A 13,037-nucleotide genomic window follows, 5' to 3' on the forward strand; every position below is an offset into this window, starting at 1 on the left:
TCATGAAATGTTTTCGTAGCTATTACGAAACTCTGTCTCTAACCTGATTTGTATCCTCACCAGCAATGCATGTGATTATTGTATGTGATCCCCTTTGCTTGATCTGTCATGGGTCCACATACAGTAATAAATAAATAAAATATAAGTGGAACCATTTGTATTATATGTTCACAGGATAATACAGTTTTGTCCTGATTAGTTTTTGTCAATGTGGGCACAAAGGAGAGTCACCGGGGAAGAGGAAACCTCACTGGAGGAATTGGCTCCATTAGACATTTTCCTGGTGAATGATTCATGTTGGGACGGAAGCTCAGCCAGCTGGATGGTGCCACCTTTAGGCAGGTGGTCCTGGGCTGTATAAGAAAGCAGGCTGAGCAAGTCACACAGCAGTCAGTTGAAACAACATGACTCCATGGCCTCAGCTGCAATTTCTGCTGCTAGAAATTGAAGAAATCTCCAGCCCTGAATCCCTGCCCTGACTTCCCTCGGCCATGGATTTTGACTTGAGAATTATAAGATAAAATAAACTCTTTCCTCCTCAAGGTGGTTTTGGTCAACATTGCTCCAGCAAACCTAACTAGGACAGAAATATTCTTGGCTTTTGATGTGGGGAGGAAGGGAGAAAGTTGAGTCAGGTTTCATGTAGCCTCCGTTGGTGTTAAATTGACTGTGAAGCTGAGGATGATCTTAAACCCCAGATCCTTTAGCCTCCGTCTCCCAAGTTCTAGGATTACAGTCCTGTACCATCATGCCTAGCTACACGTGTGTTTATATGGCTAACCCTTTCAGCATAGTTTTGTTTTGGATTCATGTATATTATTGTACTAGTGGTTCATTCATATTTATTATTTAGTAATTTTTCCAAACCTTCTCTTCCCTCCTGTGACTTCACAGCTATAAAAAATAGCTCCATAAAAGCAGGAGTGAAGGACTGGAGAGATGGCTCAGTGGTTAAGAGCACCGACTGTTCTTCCAGAGGTCCTGAGTTCAATTCCCAGCAACCACATGGTGGCTAAAACCACTTGTAATGAGATCTGGTGCCCTCTTCTGGCCTGCAGGGACACATGCAGGCAGAACACTGTATACATAATAAATAAATAAATCTTTAAAAAAAAAAAAAAGCAGGAGTGAAGGCCTCTGCTCTGAAGTGTGGTGTTTCAGTAGAAGCTCATGTAATTTGTAAACCTGGCTGCTTAATAATCATACTTAGTTTGAGGGAGAGAATGAGGTTTATATGTGTTTTTCTTATAACTGCTAGTGTTTACTAAGTGTGTACCAGGACTTAGCCTTCAGACAGAGCCTCTGAAAGGAATGAGGTCCCATAATGGGATTCCAGTATAGACTTAATGCCTTGGGGACTGTTTATCTGAACCACTATGCCATCCTGCCTCACCAGTCATTGTCCACCCTGTGTGTCAGCAAGGCTTACCTGGTACTTAATTGTTGTTAATTAAAAGTGGTGGATGGTAGCTCTAGAACAAAGAAACAGACCTTTGTGACCTCACATCAGTACTGATCAGTCTAACAGTGATCAGTCTCAGCCCATTTTTTGCACTAAAACCTTTTGTTGCAGTTTGTGATGGCATAATCATTAGGACTTCATTTCTCTACCATTAATAGGCAGAAACGTATGCAGTAAATGCCAGTCCCTGTCTTAGCTTTGAGTTCTTGACAAGGGAAACTTGGTAGTCTTGTCCATCAGGAATAGGGCACCAGAGAGTCATTTATTCTTAATTTGTTACTTTTTAAATGGAGGATTGTTAAATTTTGTATTTCTCTGAATTCTTTCAAATGTGTGTGCTATGGCTACATGAGCAGAAATAACTCTTTATTCTATTTTTATGGTTCTTTGTCTAAAAGGGGCCACTGGTAACTTTTGTCCTTTCGTGCTTCACAGGAACCAGCACCCATGACAGAAGATCTGCTGGAAGAGCAGTCTGAGGTTTTAGCTAAATTAGGGACATCTGCTGAGGGGGCGCACCTCCGCGCACGCATGCAGAGTGCCTGTCTGCTTTCTGATATGGAGTCGTTTAAGGTGGGTTACACTTCAGAGCGCTGGGTCTACTTTCAGCTATTCTGGGATGAAACTGTGACATGAAGGCCGTGTCTTTTTTAAGTGTTTGGATTTATTACTTGTTACAAAACGCTATCTCAGCCCCTAAAGGACATATCAGACACAGCTTCTTAGGTTTGAAAAAAGAAAATTAACCTGCTTTCCAAAATTGAGAATTGAATAAATTCTCTCTGTGGTAGGGATGTTTTTTCATTTGTGTGTGCTTAACCAATTTAAGGCTTTTTTTTTTTGGTTTTTTGTTTTTCGAGACAGGGTTTCTCTGTGTAATTTTGGTGCCTGTCCTGGATCTCACTCTGTAGACCAGGCTGGATGGCCAATTTAAAGCTTTTAGGAAACTCTTGGGGTTTAATGTGAATTTTATTACTCAACAAACATTTGGGCACCACACACTGAGTAGGTAGAGGGAGATACAGTATTTAGTCTGTTGAGCTTATGAGAGAAGATTTATGTCTAACTGACTAGTCGTCAAAGAATGCAGGGTCTGAGACGTAACTGACTTGTTGACTAGTTATGGGAAGTTTCTCAGAAGAGTCAGTATTTGCTACCTGGAGGAGGTTATTGTGGGCTTGGATGAATGCTTAGGTGTACAACACCCAGCATTCAGGTAACAGTGACATTTGATTTGTCCTTAACTGTAAGATGCTACGTGATCCATTATCAGAAACTTTTTAATTTTATGTGTGTAGCTATTTTGCCTGCATATATATCTGTGTACCATGTGAGAGCTGGGAATTGAACCAGTGTCCTCTGGAAGAGTAGGTGGTGCTCTTAATTGCTGAGCCGTCTCTCCAGCCCTCAGTATCTGACACTTTAAAGTGCTGGCCTAACACCATAAGTAGAAATTCCACACTGTGAGACTTTCACACACAAAATTATCATGGTGTGTGTATATGTATGTAGTGTACATGAAAAGTAAGTGAATTTCATGTTTAGACTTGATTCTGAGCTCATTTTGTGTCTGTAAAAATTCACAAATCTAAAAAAAGTTCAAAACACTTCCAGCCCCATGTATTTTGGATTACAGAATACTCAACCTGAATGTGAACAGGAACTCAGAAGGGGAGGCCAGTGGGCCTAAGGCTTCCCTATCTACTCGTGAAGTTCTGGACTTCTCTTCCATCACAGAGGCCTCTGTCTTCCCAGTTCATAGCCCGTCTCAGTCCACATCTGTCCTGCAGGATGGCCTGAGTTTGGTTTCTTTCTGAAATACTTGTGTTTTCTTTTTAAACATAAGCACTTCATGACTACCTTTCCCACTTTCTTCCCTACCTGCTGGAGGTCAGTGACAAGAAAAGGGGGCCTTTTCTTCTCGGCTTATTTTCCCATAAGAGCTTGAAAATAACAGAAATTTGTGACTTTTATTCTGCTGTGCAGTATTGAAAATAGTTGGCATGGTGGATAAGAGAAGCCAAATTTCTCTCTGGATAAGACCAAAAAGGGAGTGGCTGATGTGGATGGGAACAGCAAGAAATGTGCATCCCCGCTGCAGTTTTCCTTCCAACCTCCAGCTGTCTTCTAATTTAGTTTCTCTGTGCAGAGGTGTGCACAGGAAGATATTACAGACTGGAACTATGCAGTTCTTTTAACATTGTGCAGGGACAGAACTGCGGCTGATTAAATGCTTTTGGATGAAGCCGGGCACCTCCAAATCTATAACATTGTTTTAACCAGTAGTTAGAGGCACACGTGTAAGGTGGTTCTTAGAAACACAGCTGTGTGGGATAGATGCTTTTAAAAGTAAGTAGTTGCTCTGAATATATTGGTTGCCTTTCTCATTCTGCATAGGGTGGGGCTGGATGTGTGCCACGAAGCATCCGTACATCATAAGGATTTACTCTGGGCCACCCCTTGTGATAAGTCTTTTAACAGCTAAGAGAAGATAAGCCATGGCTGTAGTGTCGTCCAGCCTGGTGTATTACTAAGAACTTGGGGCAGGGGGAGGGCTGTAACACAGGAGTTGAATATTGTTTTCTATTAAGCTTACTTTGTGTACGAGTCAGGGTTCAAAGATAGCCATCACACTGTCTTTACTCAGATGCGTGTGCTGCCTGGGTAGGGTCCAGACCTCTGCATAAATTCCTAGTCACTGTCACAGACTGTGGCGCTGCCTTACAAGAATAGATTCTAGAATTAGTGAAGAACTCCTTAGTTGAGGGATGCTCAGGCTAGACTTTAAACCCCATAAGTTTAGCCATAAATTTGAAACAGACTGTTCTCACCAACAGTGCTTACCATGCCCATCCTTAGTACTCTGTGAATAATACTGGACACTTGACCACAAGCATTGTGAGGCTCTTTATCTTCGAGGCTTGAAAGTAGAATTGCTGAAAAGAGTTTGGCATAAATAATTGTTAATTCTAGGTACTTGTGCAGTGATTGGAACTTTAATGTTTGCTTTTAGAAGCCTGAACAATGGTAGTGGGATTTCAGTTCCTTAACAGCATGGAAGCTTAGATGCTGGTGTTTTTCCATGAAACCTTAGAGTTTGGTTGTGTAATAGAACATGGGTAAGGCTAGCTGATATTTATTGCAGTGCTGGTGTTGACTAACCGAGGAGAAAAATACAGTTTCTGTCACTGTGGTATTCTGATTGAGCTGTGCATTATTTAATTTACCACACTTGAGTTTATTAACTGCTTTGTTAAGTACTGAGTAGCTATACTACAAAGTTTGTACAAAGTCATCATATGAAAATTTTCCCCCGTAAACATCTCCCATTTTAAATGTGCTTATTCAAACTTAAAGTGTGAGTATGATTTTGCAAATAGGCTTGTCAGTAAGTGTTGATTTTTTTTTTTAAACTTTCTTTTGCTGAATTTTCGCCTTAGGCAGCTAATCCAGGTTGTGTTCTGGAAGATTTTGTGAGGTGGTACTCGCCGAGGGACTACATTGAAGAGGAGGTGACTGACGAGAAGGGCAATGTGGTGCTGAAGGGAGAGCTGAGTGCCCGCATGAAGATCCCCAGCAACATGTGGGTGGAAGCTTGGGAAACTGCTAAGCCCATTCCAGCGAGACGCCAGAGGAGACTGTTTGATGACACCCGAGAGGCTGAAAAGGTAATAGGAAATTATTATTAAATCTTAGACATGATAGTTTGCACACACTTAACAAGCAAAACATTTAAATTCTATAAGCTTTTGTGTACCTCATATCATGTTTTAGAGCTAGTTGTAAAGACAGTTGTGGTTTATATAGAACTCTTGCATCGTAGTGTCTCATACTTTATATCAGAAGTGATAAAAATGAGCGTGTCCTAAGAAATTCATTGAAAATTATTAGGGGAAATATTGAGACATGGGGATCTGAGTACATGAGTCTTGTTCAAAGTCTTTAGTTGAAAAGGGAGAAACAGTCAAACTTTATGTGTATAAAAAATGCTTTCGGGCCGGGTGGTGGTGGCACACGCCTTTAATCCCAGCACTTGAGGGGCAGAGGCAGGAGGATCTCTGTGAGGTCAAGGCCAGCCTGGTCTACAGAATGAGTTCCAGGACAGCCAGCGCTATGCAGAGAAACCCTGTCTCAAAAAACAAAACAAAACAAAAAATGCTTGTACTTCTAGAGAATAGTGGGCCTCCCTGGTTCCTGATTGACCCTTCCATCATCCCCATGAGTAAATTTAACAGTGAGTAAATCCATGCCTCCAGCATTATTAGAGATAGAAATGATAGAGATCTTCAGACTGACAGTGAGTAAGGAAATGAGCCAGATTCCAGTGGTGCTGCCTCTGCTGTAAGCTTGTGGATGCAGGAAGAGGGGCAGCAGTCCTCAAAGTCAAGAGAGGGACAACAGTGGAGCCTTGGGGAGAACCCATCACTGTTAGATGCTGCAGGACCCCAGAGGTCAGGATGGTCACAGAAGATAAGACCTTGTTGCCCCATTGTGCTTTAGTTATCAGAACATCAGAGGGCCAGGCTCTTACACACCTGTGTGAGGTTCTGCCAGCTGTGTAAAAGTATTGTACATCCAGCCTTGTGTGTACATGATACTTGGTTATAATAGTAGACAACTGTGTTACTGGGTTGCATTTACTGTAGTTAACTGTAAGCCATGTTATCCTGGCCCCATCCTCGGATATCTGTTGTTCATGTGTCTTTTGGTTGATCAAGAGGCTGGACTGTGTCCAGTGATTGACATATCCTTTGGGTTTGTCCTAAGTGGTCTTTCATGTTCATACATAATGAAGTCATTGGTGAATTTCTCAGGACCTGTTTCCATCTTTAAGTAATACATGGCTGACTGTAGAAAAGAGAGGGTACCCCTTAGGGACAGAAAAAGAAGGAGAAAGAAGTAAATAAGGGGAAGATTAATAAGTACTCTACAGAAACGAAAGATGACGGTCCACCTCCCACTGCTTACTTTTTTAAAGAAACGGCAGAAGATGGCACTTTCCGGTTGTGTGTTGCCAGAATAGAGAAGGGCAGGGCACACACATATAAAACATGTTTAAAAGCAGAAATGCAGCATTGGTATTGTAAGCACTACATGTACATAGTTTCATTTTACTTAAGCATCATAGCAGACAAGGCCTGTAGGCAGGCACAGGCCTTTTAAAGGAGAGGAGGGAGGAGAGGAAAGTTCACGTGGAACCAGCAGGGAGGAGTGACAGGCTTGGAGTCGTCTCTACCCTAGACTTACCCTGGGTAAATCTCACTCTTGGGAAATTCGGAGCAAGTGTTCAAGTGTAACTTTCATACTGCAACCTGCCAGTAAGATGCCTCTTGACTGTGGGAAAGGAACTCTGCATGAGAACCCCACAGTGCTAAGGTGAAAATGTACTCAGAAACGATCTGTAAAGAAATTAGACAGGTTTCAAGTGGGATGCCCACATCAGAGTGACAGCTCAGAGCTGGAGCCCTCATTCTCCCGCAGACGAGTGTGTGACTGCTCAGAGGAAGGAGCAGCATCAGTCACCTGACCTGTGGAGGACGGCCCACTGACAGATCCAACATCGCTTACCTGAACTTGACCTTGAAAAGATTACATTCACAGTCCAGTCCCTCCAGATTTGTTCAGGGCTGTGACAGCGATCTGTGAACTGATCTGAGAAGCTTACCCAGGGGTGTGACAAGCCTTGTGGAGCCCAGGAAGGAATGCCCAAAGAGTCCAGGCTCCAACGAGCAGTCATCCAGTATTCTGTTTCCAGGGATACACAGGGGGCTGAGCCTTGTACCTTGAACACCACTCTAGCAGAGAAAAACCCTCCGAGAACCTAGTCTCTCTTTACCATTGTAAACACTTCAATGAGCAAATAAGGGTATTTAACTCCAGGTGCATAAATCTCAACACAAAACACAAGAAACAGGAAGGAACCGTAGCAACCTGAGTGCTTACAAAACCATGAATCCAATAGTCATGTCCTCCAACATGAGTGAATTAGGTGAAATCTGAAGCAATTAAAAAGAATGATTATAAGTACGTTTAAAGAAGTCTTAAAGACGGTGCTGGCAGCTCAGCTGTTAGTGGCACTTGCTCTTTAAGAGGACCTGGATTTGGCACTAGGGAGGCTGGTCTACAGAGTGAGTTCCAGGAAAGGCCCTAAAGCTACACAGAGAAACCCTGTCTCAAAAAAAAAAAAAAGGACTTGAATTTATTGCTAGCACTCACATGGTGGCTGACAGCCATCTGTGACTCCAGTTCCAGGGGAATCTGGGTGCCAGGTACACATGTGGTGCACATGTACACATAAAGTCAGAGGTCACAAAGTCCTGAATGAATTCCAAGACACCACTAACCAGCTGAATGAACTAGGAAGGCAACAAAAGATATGAAATTGAAATTCAGTAAAGGGAAAAAATGCTGGAAACAAAAATGTAGTAAGAAGGTGCTAACAGAACATTTGAGATTGTGGGACTCTATGAAAAGACCACATCTATGAACTATTGTCATAGATGAAGAATTTCATGCTAAAGGCACAGAAAATATTTTCATTAAAATTAAAGCAGAAATTTCCCCAAATTTAGGTGAAGAGGTGCTCACCCATAAACAGGAGGCATTTAGAATTTCAGACAGACAACACCAAAGAACAACAACATTCCATATTGTATTATAATCCAGATAGTAAATGTACAGAACCAAGAAGGTACATTGAAAGCTGCAAGAGAGAAATGGCAAGGTACGTGTAAAGTCAGGCCAGTCAGTCACAGCTGACTTCTCAACAGAAGCCTTCAAGGCTAGGGTGGCTTGGAAGAATGTATTTGAAGCTCTGAAAGGACAGATGCCAACCCAGACTACTATACCCACAAAACTGTCTTTCCTAATTAAAGGAGAAATTAAAACTCGGCATGGAAAATCAAACTAAAAGGGACATGAAGTCAGGAGGGGTAGACTTGGTGGGTCCTGAGTTGGAAGGAGGGAGTAGGGGGTGGATGAGATGAGAATAAATTGTATACATATATAAAATTTTCAAAGAATATTTTTTTAAAAATCAGTCTGAGGGAGTTTATGGCCTCCAAACTAGCTCTATAGGAGATATTTGAAAGATTCATTTTGACTGAAGAGAAAAAAACACACTCATGGGGCTCTAAGAGGAATAAACCGCACTTTAGTGATATAATAGAGAGGACTAGGAAACTACCACTCATCACGTTTTTGCTGGGAAACCTGGATATCAGCATATGTAACAATGAAACTTGATCCTTGACTTCGACTATGTATAAAAATCAACTCCAAGCCGGGCGGTGGTGGCGCATGCATTTAATCCCAGCACTCGGGATGCAGAGGCAGGCGGATCTCTGTGAGTTAGAGGCCAGCCTGGGCTACAGAGTGAGTTCCAGGAAAGGCGCAAAGCTACACAGAGAAACCCGAAACCTTGTCTTGAAAAACCAAAAAAAAGAAGAGGAGGAAGAGGAGGAGGAGGAGGAGGGAGAAGGAGAAGAAAAGAAAGAAGGAAAGAAAGAAAGAAAGAAAAAAAGAAAGAAAGAAAGAAAGAAAGAAAGAAAAGAAAGAAAGAAAAAAAGAAAGAAAGAAAAGAAAGAAAGAAAAGAAAAGTTAAGGGGAAACAGTTCTGAGCACTCAGGAGGCAGAGCCAGGTTGATCTCTGTGAGTTCAAGGCCAGCCTGGACTACAGAGTGAGTTCCAGGACAGCCTCCAAAGCAACACAGGGAAACCCTGTCTCAAAAAAGGTCATTTTACCTTCAATTAATCAGTAAATTCACCATAATTGCAACAAAAATACCAAAAGATGTTATTATGTAGCCAGTTTAGTTGATACTAATGTTCATTTGGAAAAGTAAACATAACAGCCTCAGATGTGGAGTTGATAACACAGTTGGCCGTAAATGGATTTCTTTTTAGAGTGGTGAAAATACTCGTGTTTGGCTGTCCTACTGACTGTACAGTGTTGAACTGTGTTAAACGAGTGAACTCTTCTTTTTAATAAGCATGTAAAAACAGCTCAAACTGGACTGAAAAGGAAGAACCATCAGGGAACAGGACTGGGTTGTATTTAAACAGTGTGGTATCTGTGCTTCAATATTCTAATGAAACACACTATACATTTGCCAATCCATGTAGAATGCAGTAATCCATCTAGTATGCAGTAAAGATGGCTTCTCAGTGTCTCTTGACACATAGTGTTGGGGCAGCTAGATAGCTGTTTGAGAAAGGTCACATGGCATCCACAGTCAGGAAGCAGAGAGTGAATGCTGGCGCTCAGCTCGCTTCTTCAGCCCATGGGATGGTGCCACTTACAGTTAGGTCCAGGCTCACACCTCAGTCAGCCTAGTTGAAATAGACAACCCTCACAGACGAGCCAAGAGGTTTGTCTTCTGAGTGACCAACAGTAATACAAGTCTACCATCATTAAATGATCAAACTATAAAAAGTATATAAATTATTCTTTAAGGAAGAAATTCCATCTGTATTTCTGTGTTTGAGTGGACATAAGACAGAAGGTAAACAAGTTCTGGGAGATACCTGTTTTGTGTTGAAGCCTGTGAACATCTTCATAACCACACTGTGAGATGATGCTTGTATTTCCTGCTGTCAACTAAAGGGAGGGTCCATGTATTACACATGTCTCTATGTTTACAAGAAGAAATAATAAAGTTTCTATTAAAAAAAGAAGCAGCTTGTGGAAGGCCACTAACAATGTTTAGAAATACTGAGAAAATAAAGTTACAAAGATAGTATTTACACATTTAATATTAGTGGCTATATCTAATGCCCTAAAAAAAAAAAATCCTAGATTGAAAGCACTCTGCTGTTAACTGTCATGTATTGTGACTTACAGATCATCCTCATTCTCTTTGCATGGTCCTAGTTTGCATGCATAACATAAAGACACAGGAAAATGTATAAAAGTAGTTACTACATTCCCAAGTGTTTTAGCGGCAGACCCTCACCTCTGTCATGGCTGCTGTTTAGCTAGGGAAGAGGCAGGAGAGAGTCAGTGTCAGGCTGCTGTGCCCTGGGGATGCCACCGCAGTTTCTGTGTCCCCTGCGTCTCCCGCAGGTGCTGCACTACCTGGCCATGCAGAAGCCTGCAGACCTAGCTCGGCACCTCCTGCCGTGTGTGATCCATGCAGCTGTTCTCAAGGTAAAGGAAGAAGGTAAATGTCGCAATTGATTAGTCCCTAAGTGCGTTTCCAGAGAAGTGTTTTTGGTTTCCTTTTTAACTGTTTCTTTATCTTTCCATAACAGAAAGTCTGGAAAACATTCCTTCAGTTAAGAAGATTATAAAGCAGATCATAGCCCATTCCAGTAAAGTTCTGCACTTTCCCAGTCCCGAAGACAAGAAGTTGGAAGTAAGCATTGTGTCAGGGTCTTGCCAAGAGTTCTCTCCCCACCTAGCAGTAATTACTTTAAAATTTTCTTTCTACATTTATTTATGGGATGGTGAAGATGGTGTGCGTGCATGTCATGGAGGTCAGAGGTCAGGAAGGAATTGGTTTTCTCCTTCCACCCTCGATGCGGGGTGTCAGGCTGGGTGGTGAGTGCCTTTCCCTGCTGAGCCGTCTCCTCGGCTCATAAAGGGTTTTAAAAGGCGCTGCATCTCTGTTGTCCTCAGTGCTTGTGCCTCTCTCTCCACTAGGAAATCATCCTGCAGATCACTAACGTGGAAGCTATCATAGCCCGAGCCCGGTCCCTGAAGGCCAAGTTTGGAACTGAGAAATGTGAGCAAGAGGAAGAAAAAGAAGACCTTGAGAGGTACGGTTCCTTGTGTGCCTCGGGCTGCCTGCAGGACAAGCTGCCAGTCTACTAGAAAAATGGAAAAATTCTGAGGTGTGATGGCATGGTGGCTCTTGGCTATAATCCCAGTACTTGGAAAGCTGAATCAGCAGGAGGTTTACTTTGAATTTAAGGCCAGCCTGGGGTACATGGTGAGCTGTCCAGGTTAGCCAGGGCTATTGATGGAAACCCAGGAATGAAAGAACAAAATGAAGAAGTCCTGCCCCTCTGACTAGAGACAGAGACACTCAGTTCTCTTAGGATCAGGCATTTCTGTCATTCCCGATTTCCATGGGTGGGTTTAGGAGTTGTCATTGGAACCACCCGGATGAGGCTCAGGCCGCCTCACGAGCACCCCCTTCCTTCCCATCTGTCTGCTCTAGGTTTGTCAGCTGCCTGCTGGAGCACCCCGAAGTGTCCGTCACTGGAGCTGGAAGAGGCCACGCGGGCCGCATCATCCACAAGCTCTTTGTGAATGCTCAGCGGGTATGTGAGTCTCTTGCCTGCCTTTGCCAGGATGACATTCTGAGTCCCACAGCAGGCTGACAGCACACAGGAGTCAGACTCCGGGGCTTCCAAGGCTTTGAGATCCACTGAGTTAAGGAAAAGGATAAGTGTGTTCAGACCTAAACTTTGGAGATTAGGAGGATCTCACACTCATTGTTCTAGAAGCTAGTGGGGACTTAGTAAGCCAGGGCAGAGCTATGGTATGGGAAACCGTGTTTATACCTTCCCGTTTCTAACTAGTCTGTGGTAGAGATTGACTTGAGAGGAAAAGGATTTCAGACTGTGAGGTCTGTGGAAACAGGCTTTAGCACAGAAGGAAATCCAGTTTCGAAAATTATCTTTATCATCCCCTCCACTCATGAAAGTAGGGGGTTAAGTTATGTAGCCACTCCACTACTGATTAAGGGGTAGTGGTCACACACACGTGCACACATGTGCACATGCATACACACATACATGCATACGCATGTGCTGGTACCCACAGATGAGTATCAGAGACCCAGGTGAAAGTATTATGATGTGCACTAAATATTATTCTCCCTGACCTGGAAAAAGAACACCAGCTAAGCTTTGAGACAGTCATTCTCCACCAAGTAGAATTGTCTTTGGTGCACACATAGGCCGTCTGAGGGTTGCTGTTGCGGTGATAAAACACCATGACCAAAAAAAGCAAGTCAGAGCAGGAACTGAAGCAGGGCAGGAACCTGGAGGCAGGAGCTGATGCAGAAACCATGGAGGGGTGCTGCTTACTGGATTGTTCCCCATGGCTGCTTTCTTATAGAACCCAGGATGGCACCACCCATAGAGGGCTGAGCTCTCCTCATCAATCATTAAGAAAATACACCACAAGGTTGCCTGCAGCCTGATCTTAGGGAGGCATTTTCTCAATTGAGGCTCCCTCTGATGACTCTAGCCTGTGTCAAGTTGACATAAAAAGCAACAACAAAAAACAAAACAACTTAGCACATGGGCTAACAGTTGCTAGTCTGAATTGAGAAACTCAGAATTATAGTCAAATACATTGTTCTGAGTTTATCAGTAGTTGAAAGTTATTATTTATGGGGGTAGTTTAAGTTTTTCAAGTTAAAGACCAAATTACTTTATTTGCTTATAAATGAATGACTTCTAGGAGACAGTAATGCCTTCCTTTCGTCCCTCCCCGGCACCTCTGCTCACATGCTGTGCATCTCCACCAGTGAAACACTTAATACCCAGAGGTGGACAGGCAGCATCCTCAACAGGGAAGACTCAACTCTCCAGTGATTTTTAAGAAAATCACGAGTTAAGG

At 42.8% G+C, this 13,037-nt stretch overlaps 1 protein-coding gene across 2 annotated transcripts in view; it reads left to right on the forward strand.

Annotated features, from left to right (window-relative positions):
- Positions 1-13,037, forward strand: part of Rab3gap1 (RAB3 GTPase activating protein catalytic subunit 1) — a 63,516-nt gene that overhangs the window by 47,092 nt on the left and 3,387 nt on the right. For both annotated transcript variants that reach the window (XM_052736808.1, XM_052736809.1), the window contains exons 18-23: positions 1,898-2,035; positions 4,903-5,130; positions 10,527-10,623; positions 10,715-10,818; positions 11,106-11,221; positions 11,626-11,728. In XM_052736808.1, the coding sequence (XP_052592768.1) occupies positions 1,898-2,035; positions 4,903-5,130; positions 10,527-10,623; positions 10,715-10,818; positions 11,106-11,221; positions 11,626-11,728 (786 nt within the window). The remainder of the gene's footprint in view (positions 1-1,897; positions 2,036-4,902; positions 5,131-10,526; positions 10,624-10,714; positions 10,819-11,105; positions 11,222-11,625; positions 11,729-13,037) is intronic.

This window comes from Peromyscus californicus, unplaced genomic scaffold (assembly GCF_007827085.1).
Source record: "Peromyscus californicus insignis strain IS unplaced genomic scaffold, ASM782708v3 Scaffold_14__1_contigs__length_90479793_seg_2, whole genome shotgun sequence".
Taxonomy (NCBI): Eukaryota; Metazoa; Chordata; class Mammalia; order Rodentia; family Cricetidae; genus Peromyscus; species Peromyscus californicus.